The 15,627-nt window shown below is 41.1% G+C and overlaps 1 protein-coding gene across 2 annotated transcripts in view; it reads left to right on the top strand.

Annotated features, from left to right (window-relative positions):
- The first annotated feature begins 13,479 nt into the window (after positions 1-13,479).
- Pank1 (pantothenate kinase 1) overlaps positions 13,480-15,627 on the top strand; it is a 62,907-nt gene continuing 60,759 nt past the window's right edge. Inside the window, exon 1 of one of the 2 annotated variants that reach the window (XM_047553937.1) lies at positions 13,480-14,182. In XM_047553937.1, the coding sequence (XP_047409893.1) occupies positions 13,480-14,182 (703 nt within the window). Of the gene's footprint in view, positions 14,183-14,866; positions 15,075-15,627 lie in introns of those variants that run through there. The other variant, XM_047553938.1, reaches the window with a different exon arrangement.

Here is a 15,627-nt window from a genome sequence, read left to right as displayed (position 1 = left end):
TGTGTGTATGTGTGTGTATATATATATATATGTATATATATATCACAGTTTCTTTATCCATTCATCAATTGAAGGACATCTAGGTTGATTCCACAATCTGGCTATGGTGAATTCAGCAGCAATGAATATTGATGTGGCTGTATCTCTGTAGTATGCTGATTTTAAGTCCTTTGGGTATAGGCCAAGGAGTGGGATAGCTGGGTCAAATGGTGGTTCCATTCCAAGCCTTCTGAGGAATCTCCACACTGCTTTCCAGAGTGGCTGCACTAATTTGTAACCCTACCAGCAATGTATGAGTGTATCTCTTTCCCCACATCCTCTCCAACACCTATTGTTGCTTGTATTCTTGATAATCGCCATTCTAATTGGGGTGAGATGGAATCTTAGGGTAGTTTTGATTTGCATTTCTCTTATTACTAGAGATGTTGAACATTTTTTCATATATCTGTTGATTGCGTGAGATTTTCTTCTGTGAAGTGTCTGTTCATTTCCTTAGCCCATTTGTTTATTGGATTATTTGTATTCTTGGTGTAGAGTTTTTTGAGTTCTTTATATATTCTGGAAATTAGTGCTCTATCTGAAGTATGAGTGGCAAAGATTTTCTCCCACTCTGTAGGTTCTCTCTTCACATTGCTGATAGTTTCCTTTGCTGAGAGAAAGTTTTTAAGTTTGAATCTATCCCAGTTATTGATTCTTGCTTTTATTTCTTGTGCTATGGGAGTCCTGTTAAGGAAGTCTGATCCTAAGCCAACATGTTGAAGATTTGGACCTACTTTTTCTTCTATAAGATGAAGGGTCTCTGGTCTGGTTTCGAGGTCCTTGATCCATTTGAGTTGAGTTTTGTGCAGGGTGAGAGATAGGGGTTTAGTTTCATTCTGCTCCATATGGATTTCCAATTTTCCCAGCACCATTTGTTGAAGAGGCTATCTTTTCTCCATTGCATATTTTTGGCCCCTTTGTCTAGTATGAGAAAATTGTATTTATTTGGGTTTGTGTCCATGTCCTCTATTCTGTACCATTAATCTACCTGTCTATTTTGGTGCCAATACCATGCCGTTTTCGTTACTATTGCTTTGTAGTATAGTTGAAGGTCTGGTATTGCGATACCCCCTGTTTCATTCTTCCTGCTAAGGATTGCTTTAACTATTCTAGGTTTCTTATTCTTCCATATGAATTTCATGATTGCTTGCTCTATTTCTGTAAGGTATATCATTGGGATTTTAATTGGAATTGCATTGAATCTGTATAGCACTTTAGGTAGTATGGCCATTTTGACAATATTAATTCTGCCTATCCAAGAACATGGGAGATCTTTCCATCTTCTAAGGTCTTCCTCAATTTCTTTCTTCAATGTTTTGAAGTTTTCATTGTAGCGATCTTTTACCTCCTTGGTTAGATTAATTCCCAAGTTTTTTTTTTTTTTTGAGGCTATTGCAAATGGAATTGTTTTCCTCATTTCCCTTTCAGATGTTTCATCACTTGTGTATAAACATGCTTTAGATTTATGCATTTTGATTTTATAGCCTGCTATTTTGCTGAATTCATTGATGAGGTCTAGAAGTTTTCTGGAGGACGTTTTTGGATCCTCTAAATATAGACTCATGTCATCAGCAATAGTGACAGCTTGAGTTCCTCTTTTCCTATTCGTATCCCTTTAATTTCTTTAGTCTGTCTAATTGCTCTGGCTAGAGTTTCGAGGACAATGTTGAATAGAAGTGGTGAAAGAGGACATCCCTGTCTTGTTCCCATTTTTAAAGGGCACGGTTTCAGTTTTTCTCCATTAAGAATGATGTTGGCCATGGGCTTAGCATAAATAGCCTTTACAATGTTCAGGTATGTTCCTACTATCCCTATTTTTTCTAGTGTTTTGAGCATGAAGGGGTGTTGTATTTTGTCGAACGCTTTTTCTGCATCAATTGAAATAATCATATGATTCTTATCTTTGAGTCTATTGACATGATGGATTACGTTTATTGATTTACAGATGTTAAACCATCCTTGCATTCCAGGGATAAACCCCACTTGATCATGTTGCACAATTTTCTTAATGTTTTTGGATATGGTTTGCCAATATTTTGTTAAGAATCTTTGCATCTATATTCATCAAGGATATTGGTCTAAAATTTTCTTTCCTTGATGTGTCTTTTCCTGGTTTGGGTATGAGGGTGATATTAGCTTCATAGAATGAGTTTGGTAGGGTACCCTCCTTTTCTATTTCCTGGAATACTTTGAGAAGTACTGGAATGGGCTCTTCTTTAAAGGTCTTGCAGAACTCGGCTGAGAATCCATCTGGTCCTGGGCTTTTCTTGGATGGTAGGTTTTTAATGGCTTCTTCTATTTCATTGCTTGATATTGATCTGTTTAAATTGTGTATGTCCTCCTTATTTAGTTTGGGAGGATCATATGTCTCTAGAAATTTGTCAATGTCTTCGGTAGTTTCTATTTTGTTGGAATACAGATTTTCAAAGTAGATTCTCATTATGTTCTGTATCTCAGTGGTGTCTGTCATGATATTTCCTTTTTCATCATGAATTTTAGTAATTTGAGTTTTCTCTCTCTCCTTCTCTTTGTTAGTGTGGCTAAGGGTTTGTCTATTTTGTGTACTTTTTCAAAGAACCAACTTTTTGTTTTGTCAATTTTTTGAATTGTTTCTTTTGTTTAAATTTCATTGATTTCAGTTCTGATTTTAATTATTTCCTGCCTTCTACTACTTTTGCTGTTATTCTGTTCTTCTTTTTCTAGGGCTTTGGGCTGTAATGTTAGGTCATTAAGTTGTTGACTTTTCATTCTTTTCTGAAATGCGCTCCATGCAATGAATTTTCTTCTTAGTACCACTTTCATAGTGTCCCAGAGATTTTGATATGTTGTATCATCGTTCTCATTGGCCTCTAAGAATTTTTTTATCTCCTCCCTGATGTTTTTTGTTATCCATGTTTCATTCAATAGCATATTACTTAGTCTCCAGGTGTTGGAGTAATTTCTGTTTTTTATTTTGTCATTGATTTCTATTCTCAGTCCATTATGATCTGATAGAACACAAGGCAGTATCTCTATTTTTTTTGCATTTCCTAAGGGCTGCTTTGTGGCATAACATGGTCTATTTTCAAGAAGGTTTCATGTGCTGCTGAGAAGAAAGTGAATTCGCTCATTGATGGATGGAATCTTCTATATATGTCTATTAAGTCTAGGTTATTGATTGTATTATTGAGTTCTATGGTTTCTTTGTTTGGTTTTTGATTGGAAGATCTATCTAGTGGTGACAGCGGTGTGTTAAAATCACCCAGAATTATTGTGTTGTGGTCTATTTGATTCCTGAAATTGAGAAGGATTTGTTTGATGTACAGGGATGCACCATTGTTTGGGGCATAAATATTTACTATCATTATGTCTTTCTGATTTATGATTCCCTTAAGCAGTATGAAATGTCCTTCTTTATCCCTTCTGACTAACTTTGGCTTGAAGTCCACTTTATCTGATATAAGGATGGAAACACCGCTGTTTTACTGAGTCCATGTGCATGGTGGGTTTTTTCCCATCCTTTCACCTTTAGTCTGTGGATGTCTTTTTCTATGAGAAGAGTCTCTTGGCAGTATATTGTTGGGTCTTTCTTTTTAATACATTCTTCCAGTCTATGTCTTTTGATTGATGAGTTTAGGCCATTAACATTCAGGGTTTTTATTGAGATATGATTTGTATTCCCAGTCATTTGGGTTTATTTTTGGTTTTTAACTTGGCTTGGTTTCTCCTTTGAGTGTGTTTTTCTCTAAGGTAGTTCCTCCCTTTGCTGGCCTACATTGTTGTTTTTCATTTCCTCCTCATGGAATATTTTGTTGAGAACATTCTGTAGTGCACACTTTCTATTTGTAAATTCTTTTAACTTTTGTTTATCATGGAAGGATTTTATTTCATCTTCAAATCTGAAGGTTAGTTTTGCTGGGTCTAGGATTCTTGGTTGGCAACCATGTTCTTTCAGAGCTTGAAATATGTTGTTCCAGGCCCTTCTAGCTTTTAGAGTCTGGGTTGAGAAGTCTGCTGCTATCCGTATTGGTTTCCCCCTATATGTAATCTGATGCTTTTCTCTTGCGGCCTTCAAAATCCTATCTTTATTTTGAATGTTAGTCATTTTCATTATAATGTGCCTTGGTGTGGATCTGTTGTGATTTTGTGCATTTGGTGTTCTGTCAGCCTCTTGTATTTGATTTTCCATTTCATTCTTCAGGTTTGGGAAATTTTCTGATATTATTTCCTTGAATAGGTTGTTCATTCCTTTGGTTTGTATCTCTGTGCCTTCCTCAATCCCAATAATTCTTAAGTTTGGTCTTTTCATGATGTCCCATAGTTCTTGGAGATTCTGTTCGTGATTTCTTACCATCTTTTCTGTTTGGGCAACTTTATTTTCAAGATTAAATATTTTTTCTTCATTGTCTGAGGTTCTGTCTTCCAAGTGGTCTAGTCTTTTGGTGATGCTTTCCATTGAGTTTTTTATTTGGTTTATTGTTTCCTTCATTTCAAGGATTTCCTTTTTTTTTTTTTTTTAGAACCTCTATCTCTTTGTTGAAATAATCTTTTGCTTCCTACAGTTGATCTTTCAACTGCTTATTGGTATAATCATTCATTGCCTGCATTTGCTCTCTTATCTCACTCTTTGCTTCACGAATCATCTTAATCATGTATAATCTGAAGTCCTTTTCTGACATTTCTTCTACCATACTGTCATTGGATTCTATTAATATAGAATCTATATTTGTTTGGATCATTTTCTTCCCTTGTTTTTTCATGTTGTTCATGTATCTTCCCCTCAAGCAGTGCAGATCTGGGGTATTGCAGATTCCCCCTTATAGACTTATAGTTGCCCTATAGGTTTCCAAAACCTTTTCTGACAATGAGTTTCAGGTCTCCAACAGGCATCTCAGGATTGGATTTGCCCCACCTAAAGATGGGAGATACAGCTTCCAGGATTATCTAAGATGTCTGCTCTGGCTTCCAAATGTGTTGGCAAATGGGGAGCTGCAGCTCGGCGTGTGGACGTGGTCTTTTGGAGGTCCTGGAGGCATGGTGTAGTTGGTCAGGCAGGGGTCCTGGAGATCAGGTGTGCTTGGTGTGGTTGCAGGATCCTGGAGGCCAGGTGCAATCAGTCTGTCTGGGGTCCCGGTGATAGGGTGCAGTCAGTTGGTCTGGGAGTCTTGGCAGCAGGGAGCAGTCAGTCGATGTGAGGGTCCCGGAGGCAGGGTGTGATCAGTCGGGCTGAGGGATCCTGGAGACGGGGCTCAGTCAGTCCGGCCAAGGGTCCTACGGGGCCTGGCTGTTGTCTCAAAATGGCCAAAAGTGAAGAATCTTTAGCCCTTGTTACAGTAGTGGCAACTGCTGATGCTATTTTTATCATCTCTGTTGACCCAAACAAACAACAACAAAAAACCGAAAAATAAGCAACAAGAGGATGTTGAATATAAGTGTTTGCAGAAAATAGTCCATCAGTAGAGAGAAAAGCAACCATTATGGAAAAACAGTAAAGAGAAAAGAACTACTCCTGTGTGGTTAATTATTGTGAAAGGCTGATAACCAGGGAAATTGGCCTAAATCCTCTCCAATGGTTCCTTCTGGTGAATAATTTTCCCTACACTTAATTTGCCCTATTGAGAAGGATAGGGTCAATTCATTTTTCAAATCAGCAAGTAGTCTATGAAGTGCCCACCATATTTATGATACAGGATAGACTGCGAAAATCTCTACATCCACATCCACCATAGTTAACTTATATTCAGTATTCAGAACTCAGTTTAAATATTAATTTCTCTTCTGAAAACCGTACTAACCAGGTCACTCTAGTTAAGTATCCTCATAGCACTAGGAACATCATTTCTTTGCACCTTGCAGAATGCACCATTGGAGGACAAAATTATAACAATTTAGTTCAAAAATCTTAATTGATTATTTTCTAGAGATGGGGGGTGGGTGGATGTTGGTGGTAGGGTGTTGTCTCACTTTGTTGCCAAGACTGATCTTAAACTCCTAGGCTTATGCAATCCTCCTCTCAACCTTCCACGTAGTTGGGACTACATGTTTATGCCACTGTGCCCAGCAATTAATTTTTGATTCTAGAATCAGGCAACACTTCAGTTCATAAAGTAGAATAGGTGTTTCAATGTATTCAACTTAAGTTGTTTTTTGTGGTTTATTTGGTGCTGTGGATTGAACTCAGGGCCTCCTATTTGCTAAGCACACACTCTTTTACTGAGCTACACCTCAAACCCTATGAAGTTGGTTTTATAGACCAGGAAGGGCTGAAAAAAGCAGAAACAATAAAAAGCAGACTGGTTATTTCAAAGTTACTTTACTTATAAGGCAGGAACAGGGAAATTAAAGAATAGAAAAAGAACTGTTGGTTAACATCAAGTTACTTCAGGTTAGCTTTTTTGTGTAAGCATTAAAGCAGAGGGAACTTCATTATCCTGTCAATGGAAACTGGCCTGTTTCCATTGGAAATTTGGCTTTATTTCTCAGGATTTCTGGGAAAGTCAGATAATAACTTAGTTTCTGTTTGGTAGTATAGAACTGTAGCATCAGTGACTCCATTTTTACTTTTAGTCTGAGTTATTGGGGTTTAGTGTTAATATTTTAGTCCAAAATAATGGCCTCCTGTAATTTTTATTTAATGATATTTACCGTTTAGCTTTTTGATGATTGTATGCTTAAGACCTGTCTTCTCTGTTGTCTAGATGAGGGCAGGACTTGTTTTTTCTTGAGATTATAACCTACTACATAGTAGTTGCTCAGTTCTGAAGAAAGGAAAAGTGAGAAGCTCTGATGGGTAAGTGGGTCATCAGAACATCACTGTAACATGGCTTATTCACCACTGAAAGCATAGATGATTGCCCCTAAAAGTACCTGCCAAGCAGCTAACAAATGTAAACAACTTATACTTTCCTCCCCTACATTTTCATTATAAAAATATTCTTAGCTCTAGGATTAGTGGATACTGCTGTGATCTGTTGTTGAAACTTGTCGTAGGATCTGGTCCTTTTTCTGACTGGTATCAGTACCAGCTCAGTAAATCCTTTTATTTCAGAGATCACATGGTCTCAAGAATTTTGATTTAACAAAACTATGTCTTTGTGTGGGGGTGGGGGGGTGGGGGTATTGGGAATAGAACCCAGGGCTTTGTCCTTGCTAGACAAGTCTTTACTATTCAACTTTACCCCCCCCCCAAAAAAAAAGAAAAGAATTTTAAAAAAACTTTTGCAATGGGGTCTCACTGAGTTTTCCAGGCTGACCTCAAACTTGAGACACGCACCCCCCGCCTCAGCCTCCCAAGTAACTGAGATTACAGGCATGTAGCACTAAGCCTGGCCAAAATTGTCTTGAGTGTACCTTTTCTCAGAGCCCTACACTACAGCTGATGTAGTTAAGTGAATAAAAACTTGAGCATAATATTGTTATCAGGGGTTGAGAGTCAACTGATGGGGCATTGGTCCTTGGGTGTAATTGTCTACGTTTAGCCATTACCCCAGTGCAGACACTGAAGTATACAATGAGACAGAGAAAACATTTAGGGCAGGTTTACATAAGGTAAGGGAAAAGCAAAAGGAAGTGAGATAAACCTTGGAAAGAGGGATGGACTCCAGGAGGGACCTAATTGCCCTGAAATTATTAGACCTTTTGTTTTTGTTAGGATGCAGGTAGAAGCTTGCAGTAGCTTAAAGTCTTGTCATGCTTCTTTGGCCCCGGTGTGTGTGTAGTGATACTTGTTTGGGGGACATCTTAACACTCATACCATGTGAAAATTGAGGGCGTGCACCTGTGTACTTGGATCACTTTGACCTTTCTGACTTAGCACCACTGGCAGAAGGTCACATTATGGTCAACTGACCCTTGGAACAGCTTCTGGGTGCATAAGTGACTCTGGGAACATGATGTGTGCCTCTAATCTACAGGAGACAGTGTGGGGCCTCTTTCTGAATGTAGAAAGAACACTGGTACCTCTGGGTCAATTCCTGGTCAGGCAGGAACCCTTTTAGATTTGCTCCCCTCTTCTTCCTATTCCTTCTCCCATTCCTGCTGATCTATAGCCAACTACCTATGCTAATAGTTTGTTTCCATTTCTTTGTTTTGTTTCCTTTTTGTTTTTACTTTTTTGTAGTGCTAGGGATGGTGAAGGCTGGACATATTTCATTTTATTATAACTTATGCAAGTAACTAGAATTTCTAAAGTGATAATGTGTAATGATGACATAGTGAATGGGTTTTATCTGTGTGTCTTCAGAAAATAAAAGTAAATTACAAATTTGGTTTCAAATCATTAAAAACCAGTATACTGGATTGAGGGTGTAGCTCAGTGATGGAGCACTAGCCTAGCATTTGGGAGGCCCTGGGTTCATCCCCAGGACTGCAGAAAAACAACAAACAAACCAAACCCACATGGCACACTTCTTAATCCAAAGACATTTCTCAGAACTCCACCCCCAGAAGCCTTCCCAAGGTAGCTCATTGGCCAGGCAGCTTCTAAGTCAATCGTAGACTTGTGCCAATCAGAATTGTGCTTCTGAGTCTGGGAAGCCCACCTCCTCAGGAAGTTCCACCACTCAGAAAACAAAAAAGAAGACCCCTGTACCAGTAAGGAGTAACGTGCTCTCCAGATAACAACTGGTGTCTGTGACTTTGACTCTGCAGTCTCAATTTATTTACTTGTACTTGTAGGAAACTGCATCCTTCATTGTTTCCACCCACATTTCTTCAGCTCCCATTTTTGTGCCTGGTATAGGGTTGAGTCCTGGGGATTCAACATTAAGATCTTCTTCTTCTTAGCCCAAACTTTTAAAAGAAGACACCAACTGATCAAAAAGGACATATATTGACTAAGAGGGGGATTTAGTTTTTTGTTTGTTGATCCTTGAGGAGATAAGAAAAGAAAAAAATACTGCACTGAAATATGGCAAGTGTTGAATTATACTGAGATAGGGAAAGAGTGATATGGCTTTGCCAAGAAAAAAATAAGACCAGGTGCATTGGCACCCCGGGTAATCCCAGCACCTTGGGAGGCTGAGGCAGGAGGATCACAAGTTCAAAGCCAGCCGCCACAATTAAGCAAGACCCTGTCTCAAAATAAAAAATAACTTAATAAAATAAAATAAAAAACAATTAAGCAATGTAGCAAGACCCTGTCTCAAAATAAAAAATAACAAGGATTGGGGAAGTGGCTCAGTGGTTGAGTACCCCTGGGTTCAATCCTTCATACAAAAAAAAAAAGCAAAGAAAAATGGATGGAGTGGTGTTGTTTTGGTGCTCAAAGTCAGGAGTCCTTGTTAAATCTGGTCTCAGAGCCACAGCTGAACCTTTGAACTGGGCTGCAGACACATTCACTCCCAGAAGCAAGTGGACACAATCACACAGAACCGTTGAGGAACAGTAGTTTGTGTAGTTTCACAGAAGCACAGGGTATGAAGAGGATGGCAGGAGATAAAGGCTGGGCAGGCAGGTCTTGAAGGACTCATGTGCCTTACTAAGATGTATTATGAATTGTGGGGCATCCAGAAAGAATTTAGTGCAAGAATGTCATGATCAGATCTGTGTTTTTAAAGTTTATTTATTTATTAGTGGTGCCAGGGATAGAATCCAGGGCTTAATACATGCTAGGCAAGTACTCTACCACTGAGGTATATGCCCAGCCCTCAATAAAATTTTTATTTATTTATTTATTTATTTATTTCTACTGGCGATTGAACCCAGGGGTGCTTTGCCACTGAGTCACATCCCCAGCTCTTTTTTCCAATGAAAATTTTAAAAGAAGGTTGAAGATGTAGCTTGGTGACAGCACTTACCTAGCATGTGTGAACCCCTGGGTTAAAGCCCCAGAACTGCAAAAAAATTTTAAAAAGAGCCAGGAGCAGTTCAAATTACTTGGGAGGCTGAGGCAAGAGATCTCTTGAGCTCTGGGCAGCAAAATAAAACCCCATTTCTTTCTTTTTAACATATTTTTTGATTGTAGTTGGACACAATACCTTTACTTTTTTATTCTTATGTGGTGCTGAGGATTGAACCCAGGGCCTTATGCATGCTAGGCGAGCACTCTACCACTAAGCCACAATCCCAGCCTGAAACCCCATTTCTTTTTAAAAAAGAAAAAGAAAAAAATTAAAAGGAAAGAAAAAAAGTTATTCTTTGTAGGGGGGCTATTAGGGATTAAAACCAGAGGAGCTTTACCGCAGAGCTACATTCCCATTCTTTTTCATATTTTATTTTGAGATAGGGTCTTGCTAAATTGCTGAGGCTGGCCTGGAACTTGCAATCCTCCTGCCTCACCCTCCTGAATCACTGAGAATATAGATATGCACCATGGCACCTGGCTCCTAAATTTTTCTTCTGTAACATTGATGTTGGAAAACTAATGATATTTTCTGTCTCTCTAGTAAGTTGTAAGACCCTTGAGGGTAGTGAAGGCATCTACTTTGTCTTTGTATTCCCAGCATGTTTCAGTGCCAACAATGTAGTACACACTTAATAGAAGATTGATAGATTAATGAAGGATGAAGAAGTGGATTGGTTTTCTCCTTCCTTAAGATCTTCTAAAGATTATTTGCTCCCCTCCTGGAGCACATGGTAGCTCATACCTCAAAGTTACCCCCTTACACACCTCCTGTGAGTAAACTTGTGCGATGCCATCTGGCTTTCTCTCTACCACATTCAGCGTGTTGATGCAGGGCACCAGATTGAAAAGGGTGAGAGAAAGGACATAGGTGAAAGACGTTCTGTTCCCTGTACCAGTACTTCTGCCCTGCCTGGGTCTGAGCCACCTGGCTCAAGCCTTCCTCACCATGTCTGGGAATCAAGCTGGAGAGAATATGTCCTTGGAGGTACCGCAATACTAAAGCTTCTATTTGCATCTCTGGTGTTAAGTTGCTTCCCAAAGGACTCAGTTTTATGATGTAGAAATTTGAAAACTATGTATTTATATATTGACAAGTGGTAAGGGTGATCTTTAGCAAGTTTACAGTAGAAAGTGAGAGGGAACCCGGGTGGAATACCACCTAATTCCCTTGCTCAGTCACAAGTTATTACCAAGAGCTTCCTACTGATTCAGTAATGAACAAAAAAAATCATCTACCTTAATGGGGCTTATAGGAGGGGGAAACAGCAATAGAATAAAATACAGTTGTTTCATAGAATTTATAATGTGCTAGGCACTTTATATATATTAATTCATTTCATTATTATAACAACTCAGTATTGTCCTATTATTATTACCATTTACAAATGAGTGAAATGATGTATTTTATAGTTACAAACTGATAAGGAGACATGCAGGGAATATAGGAACTTGGGAGAAAGTATAGCAGGAAGACCTACTATAGTCCTAAGGGATTATATGAGAGGTGGAAATGGAGATCTAAGTGATGAGTAGAAGTCTAGCAGACAAAAATGTCTGAAGAGACATAATTGCAGGCAATGGAAACAACAGATGAAAGATGTTCAAGGAACTGAAAGGAGAGAGAGCCTGGGATGAAGCAGGAGAGGTAGGCAGGGGCTAGATCCCTTAGGTTTATTTCTCTATGTCTTCAAATAATATAAGGTTAGGGAAGCAGAGAGAGCCAAGGTTAGAGTTGAGTCCCAGCTTTGCCCTAAATAACCTCAGTCATTTCTCTGTGACCATTCCCTTTATCTGAAAGCAAAAACAAATAAAAACCGAGTTGATGGACCAGAGCACTCTAGTATCCCAGTGGTTCTAAAGCTCTGATTCTAGGTCTGCTATTAGGAATTGCCATAGACATTGCTGAATGCACTGTCTTAGAGCCCAAACAATCCAGTGGCCAGCTAGTCTTTACCAGTCTGACCCCTCTGTAGATTAAGTATAAATGACAGAGAATATTACACACAATGAATATTGCTGTGAGCATAATCTGTTCCCCCAACTTGAAAGGAAGTGTGAACTGTTGAAATAAGTGCAACAAAGGTAATAACTATCTATTGTCAAAGGACAAAACCATAACAATTTAATGATTTATTTTTAATTCTAGAATTGGGCAACAGTTCATTCCATAAAGTAGAATAGTGTTCCAATAGGCAGGGCAAAGGAAGTTGGTTCTATAGAGAAGGGCTTGAAGAAAGCAGAAACAAAAACTAAAGTAAATAGCTCCTTTTAGTTATTTTTCTTATAAGGGGAGGACAGGGAGAAAAACTACAAAAATGACTGATAAGTCAAAATCAGGTCACTTTAGGTTACTTATTGGGCTTTAGGTTACTTATTTAGTTTACTTAAGGGTTGGAGGGAACTTCACTATTGCCAATTAAAACTGGCCTGTTGGGTTGGGGATGTAGCTCAATGGTGGAGCACTTCCTAGCATGTGCCAAGGCTTGGGTTCAATCCCCAGTACTGCAAAACAAACAAGCAAAACCAAAACAACAACAAACAAAAACAAAACAAAACAAAATGGGCCTATTTGGGATGTTTGTTATCTCTAATCCAGATTCCTAGGAAGGACAGATAAACAGCTTAGTGACCTGAACTTTAACATGAATGACTCCATTTTGATTTTCAGCCTGGTCTGTGCAGCAGGTTAGTTTAAAACATTGGCCTCCTGTAATTTTTATATAAGTCTTTGGAGCATTTATTGTGCTTCAAAATTGTACCAGGTACTTTTAGGCATATCTCCTCACAAGTGTCCCATGTTACAAATACAAAAGTAGAGACCTCAAAGGATTACATAATTTTTGTAAGATCCTCTCCATCCAAATTTGTCCTGTCTACCGAGCATTCTCTGTTGGGTTTTCTGTTGCCAGGTGTGTTGAGTCTGGGTTTGCTCAGTGGTTGAATTGGAATTGGAACCCAGGGCTGACTCTAAAACTTATGGTGTCGATGACCCTGTGATGCTGCCTTCTCTTTTTAAAACAAGAGGCAACTCCTAACTCTATAAATAACATGACATTGTCTCTTGAAGTCCTTTCTGGGTGAGGAAAGTGCTTTTTATAGCTTGGGATTGCTTCTGTTTACTTGGTCTCTTCCAGCACCAGTTAATCCTGCCCAGTTTTGTCCTTCACTGTCCTTTCACTGACTGTATTCCTAGTTTTCCTCCTTGCTAAAGCCAACTAACTCCATGAGACCACATGGTATTGGTGTGTGTGTGCCAGCAAGGAAATTTCACTCCTCTCCCTCCGCAAGTCTGCCTACCTTTCTATAAATAATCGTTCTCTTCCCTCAGGCCTTTAAGTAGTTTGGTCATTTAACGCAGGCGCGCGCACACACACACTCTCACGAGCGGCGGGCGGGGGTGGGGGTAGTGGCAACACAAGTGACCTTGCAAAGGTATCTAGCCCACTGGGGACAGAATTAGCAAACCTGAAACCTCTGCAAATATTTGGCTTCCTCCCACATTCCTCCAGAAGCTGCTGAATCTCTCCCGCTAGGCTCACCCAGTACCCTTTTAGCTCGCTCGCCATACAAAGCCCAATCCGCCCATCTCTTTGCAAACCCAGAGAACTTCATTCCCCATGTTGAAACTCGGCGGTGGCGGTGGCGGGCAGGACTGGGCATGCTCAGTGGCAGGGACAGGTCTGGGAGCCGAGGAGGCTGCATTTGAAGTCGCGCGGCCAGGGGATCAGGGGGAGGTGGGCGGCTGGGGGCGCGGCTGGGGGTGCACGGAGACCCCAGATTCGGTGCCCAGGGCCAGCATGCTCCAGGCAGGCGCGGCAGGGCTGGCGCACGGGGGGAAGGGCGCGGAGGAGGTGGGGGAGTCCGCGGGAGGAGGGGAGGAGCGCTGGGTTCGCCATCCCCGGGCGCCGGCTCTGCGGCTGCTGAATCGGAAGCCGCAGGGAGGATCCGAGGAAATAAAGACGACCGAGAATGACCTCCAGGGAGGCCGCTTGAGTCAGGGCCCGCGCGCTGTCCCGCCAGCCCAGAGCATGGGCGACCGCGGCGGGCAGCCGGAGCGCTCAGCCTCGCACTCCCCAGGGGCCCCCGCGGGCACCAGCGCAGCCCTGGTGAACGGGTTGTTGCACAACGGCTTCCACCCGTCTCCAGTCCAGCCGCCGCTCGTCTGCAGCCGGGGCCCCGCGGGCGGCGGCGACGCGGCTCCCCCACGCCTCCCGCTCCTGTCGGAGCTCCAGCCGCAGCCGCTGCTAGCTCAACATGACTCTCCGGCCAAGAAATGCCGGCTGCGGAGGAGGATGGACTCCGGGAGGAAGAACAGGCCGCGTAAGTCCCGCCCGGAGGGGAGCATCAGCGCGAAGTAGGCGCAGCGCGCGGGGACCGGGAACGGCGGGAGCAAGCACCACCGCGCACTCTGTGCGCCCCAGCTCCTGAGGTCCAGGGAGTGCACGGAGGGAACGCTCGGGACTGATTCTTTTCCCCAGGGGCGCCAACCATTCACTGAGCCTGCTCCTTGTTTGGTCCTGTCCGCATAATGGACCGATTGGACACGGATCTTGAGCTGGTCCTTAGGTCCCTGCTCTATAAAAGGCGAACGCACTGCCCACCCTTCTAATTGGTCGCTGGGAAAATGCACGCCTGTGAGCAATTGGTGGGGTCCAGGAACGGGGTAGAGCGGGCAGCATAGCCGAGGCTGAGCGCTTCCTTTTCAGAGCGCATCTTTTTGGGATTGCAGCTCGGGCTACCAGCTTGCTTTTGAATCGCAGAATAACCGCCCGTAACTTGGGTCCTTTGGCGAGCTCAAATCTGGAGGCGTGGAGTTGAACAATCCCCTCCCCCCAAATCACAGCCTATTAAACACTGTTCACAGCCAATGAGCGGGCCTGTTGGGAGGGACACACCCACTGATACCATGTGGGCCGGAACTATGTGGACCAATGAAGATTGCAGGTGAATTTTTTTTTTTTTCTGGGAAGCAGGGGGGTAGAGTTCTGGGTTTGTAATTGTAACGTACGGTGCAGAAAGCCGAAGTGTGTTATTTCACAATCTGAAACTTGTATATATAATGGTAGTTTGTAAAGGGTACCTTCCCCTCCGAACGTCCTGGGATGTAAATTTGTAGGTCGAGTTTACGACTCTTTTCTCATCTGAGCCGAACCTCATTCAACTGGTTACCTCTTTGTGTCTTTAATGAAGCTTATAAATGGCAAAAAGCAAAGTAAGTAGAATGCATGCTAGTAAATTATTGCATTCAAACTTTCATCTTTTGCATATGATTATTCTTTGGATGTAGGAAAATTATTAAGTAGATTTTTGGATTTCTGTAAAAGTGTGATATTTGATAAACAGCACAACACCTTCACTTTTCCCGGTTTATCTTTTAATATCTCCTTTCTACTCAACTTTTCTGCATTGAATTAAAGTTTCTAAGACTTTGGGAAGTCTTTTAACATGACTTTGGGTGAAACCAATGCTTGTATTTTGTAGATCTGAAATGTTAAGGTTTTGTGTGGAGCTTTGAAACCACACAACAATTTTGGTTATGGTTTTAAGAAAGGCATGTTGCACCTGGAGTTTTAGTTACTTTGTATGTTTTTGGTCTTTGTTAGAAAATTATTTTTTTTATGGACCTAATATCGATTGCCTAAGATTATTAATCTGATTTACTTCTTTTGAAACCACATTTTAGTTATTTCTCTGATCTATATTAATAAATACAGAGATTGCAACAAAAATATAATGAAAGAGAACTGTACTGAGTTTTTGTTTTG

This window comes from Sciurus carolinensis, chromosome 5, assembly GCF_902686445.1.
Source record: "Sciurus carolinensis chromosome 5, mSciCar1.2, whole genome shotgun sequence".
Classification (NCBI taxonomy): domain Eukaryota; kingdom Metazoa; phylum Chordata; class Mammalia; order Rodentia; family Sciuridae; genus Sciurus; species Sciurus carolinensis.
The sequence above is the reverse complement of the archived record's forward strand: the minus strand, read 5'-3'. Positions and strand labels throughout refer to the sequence as shown.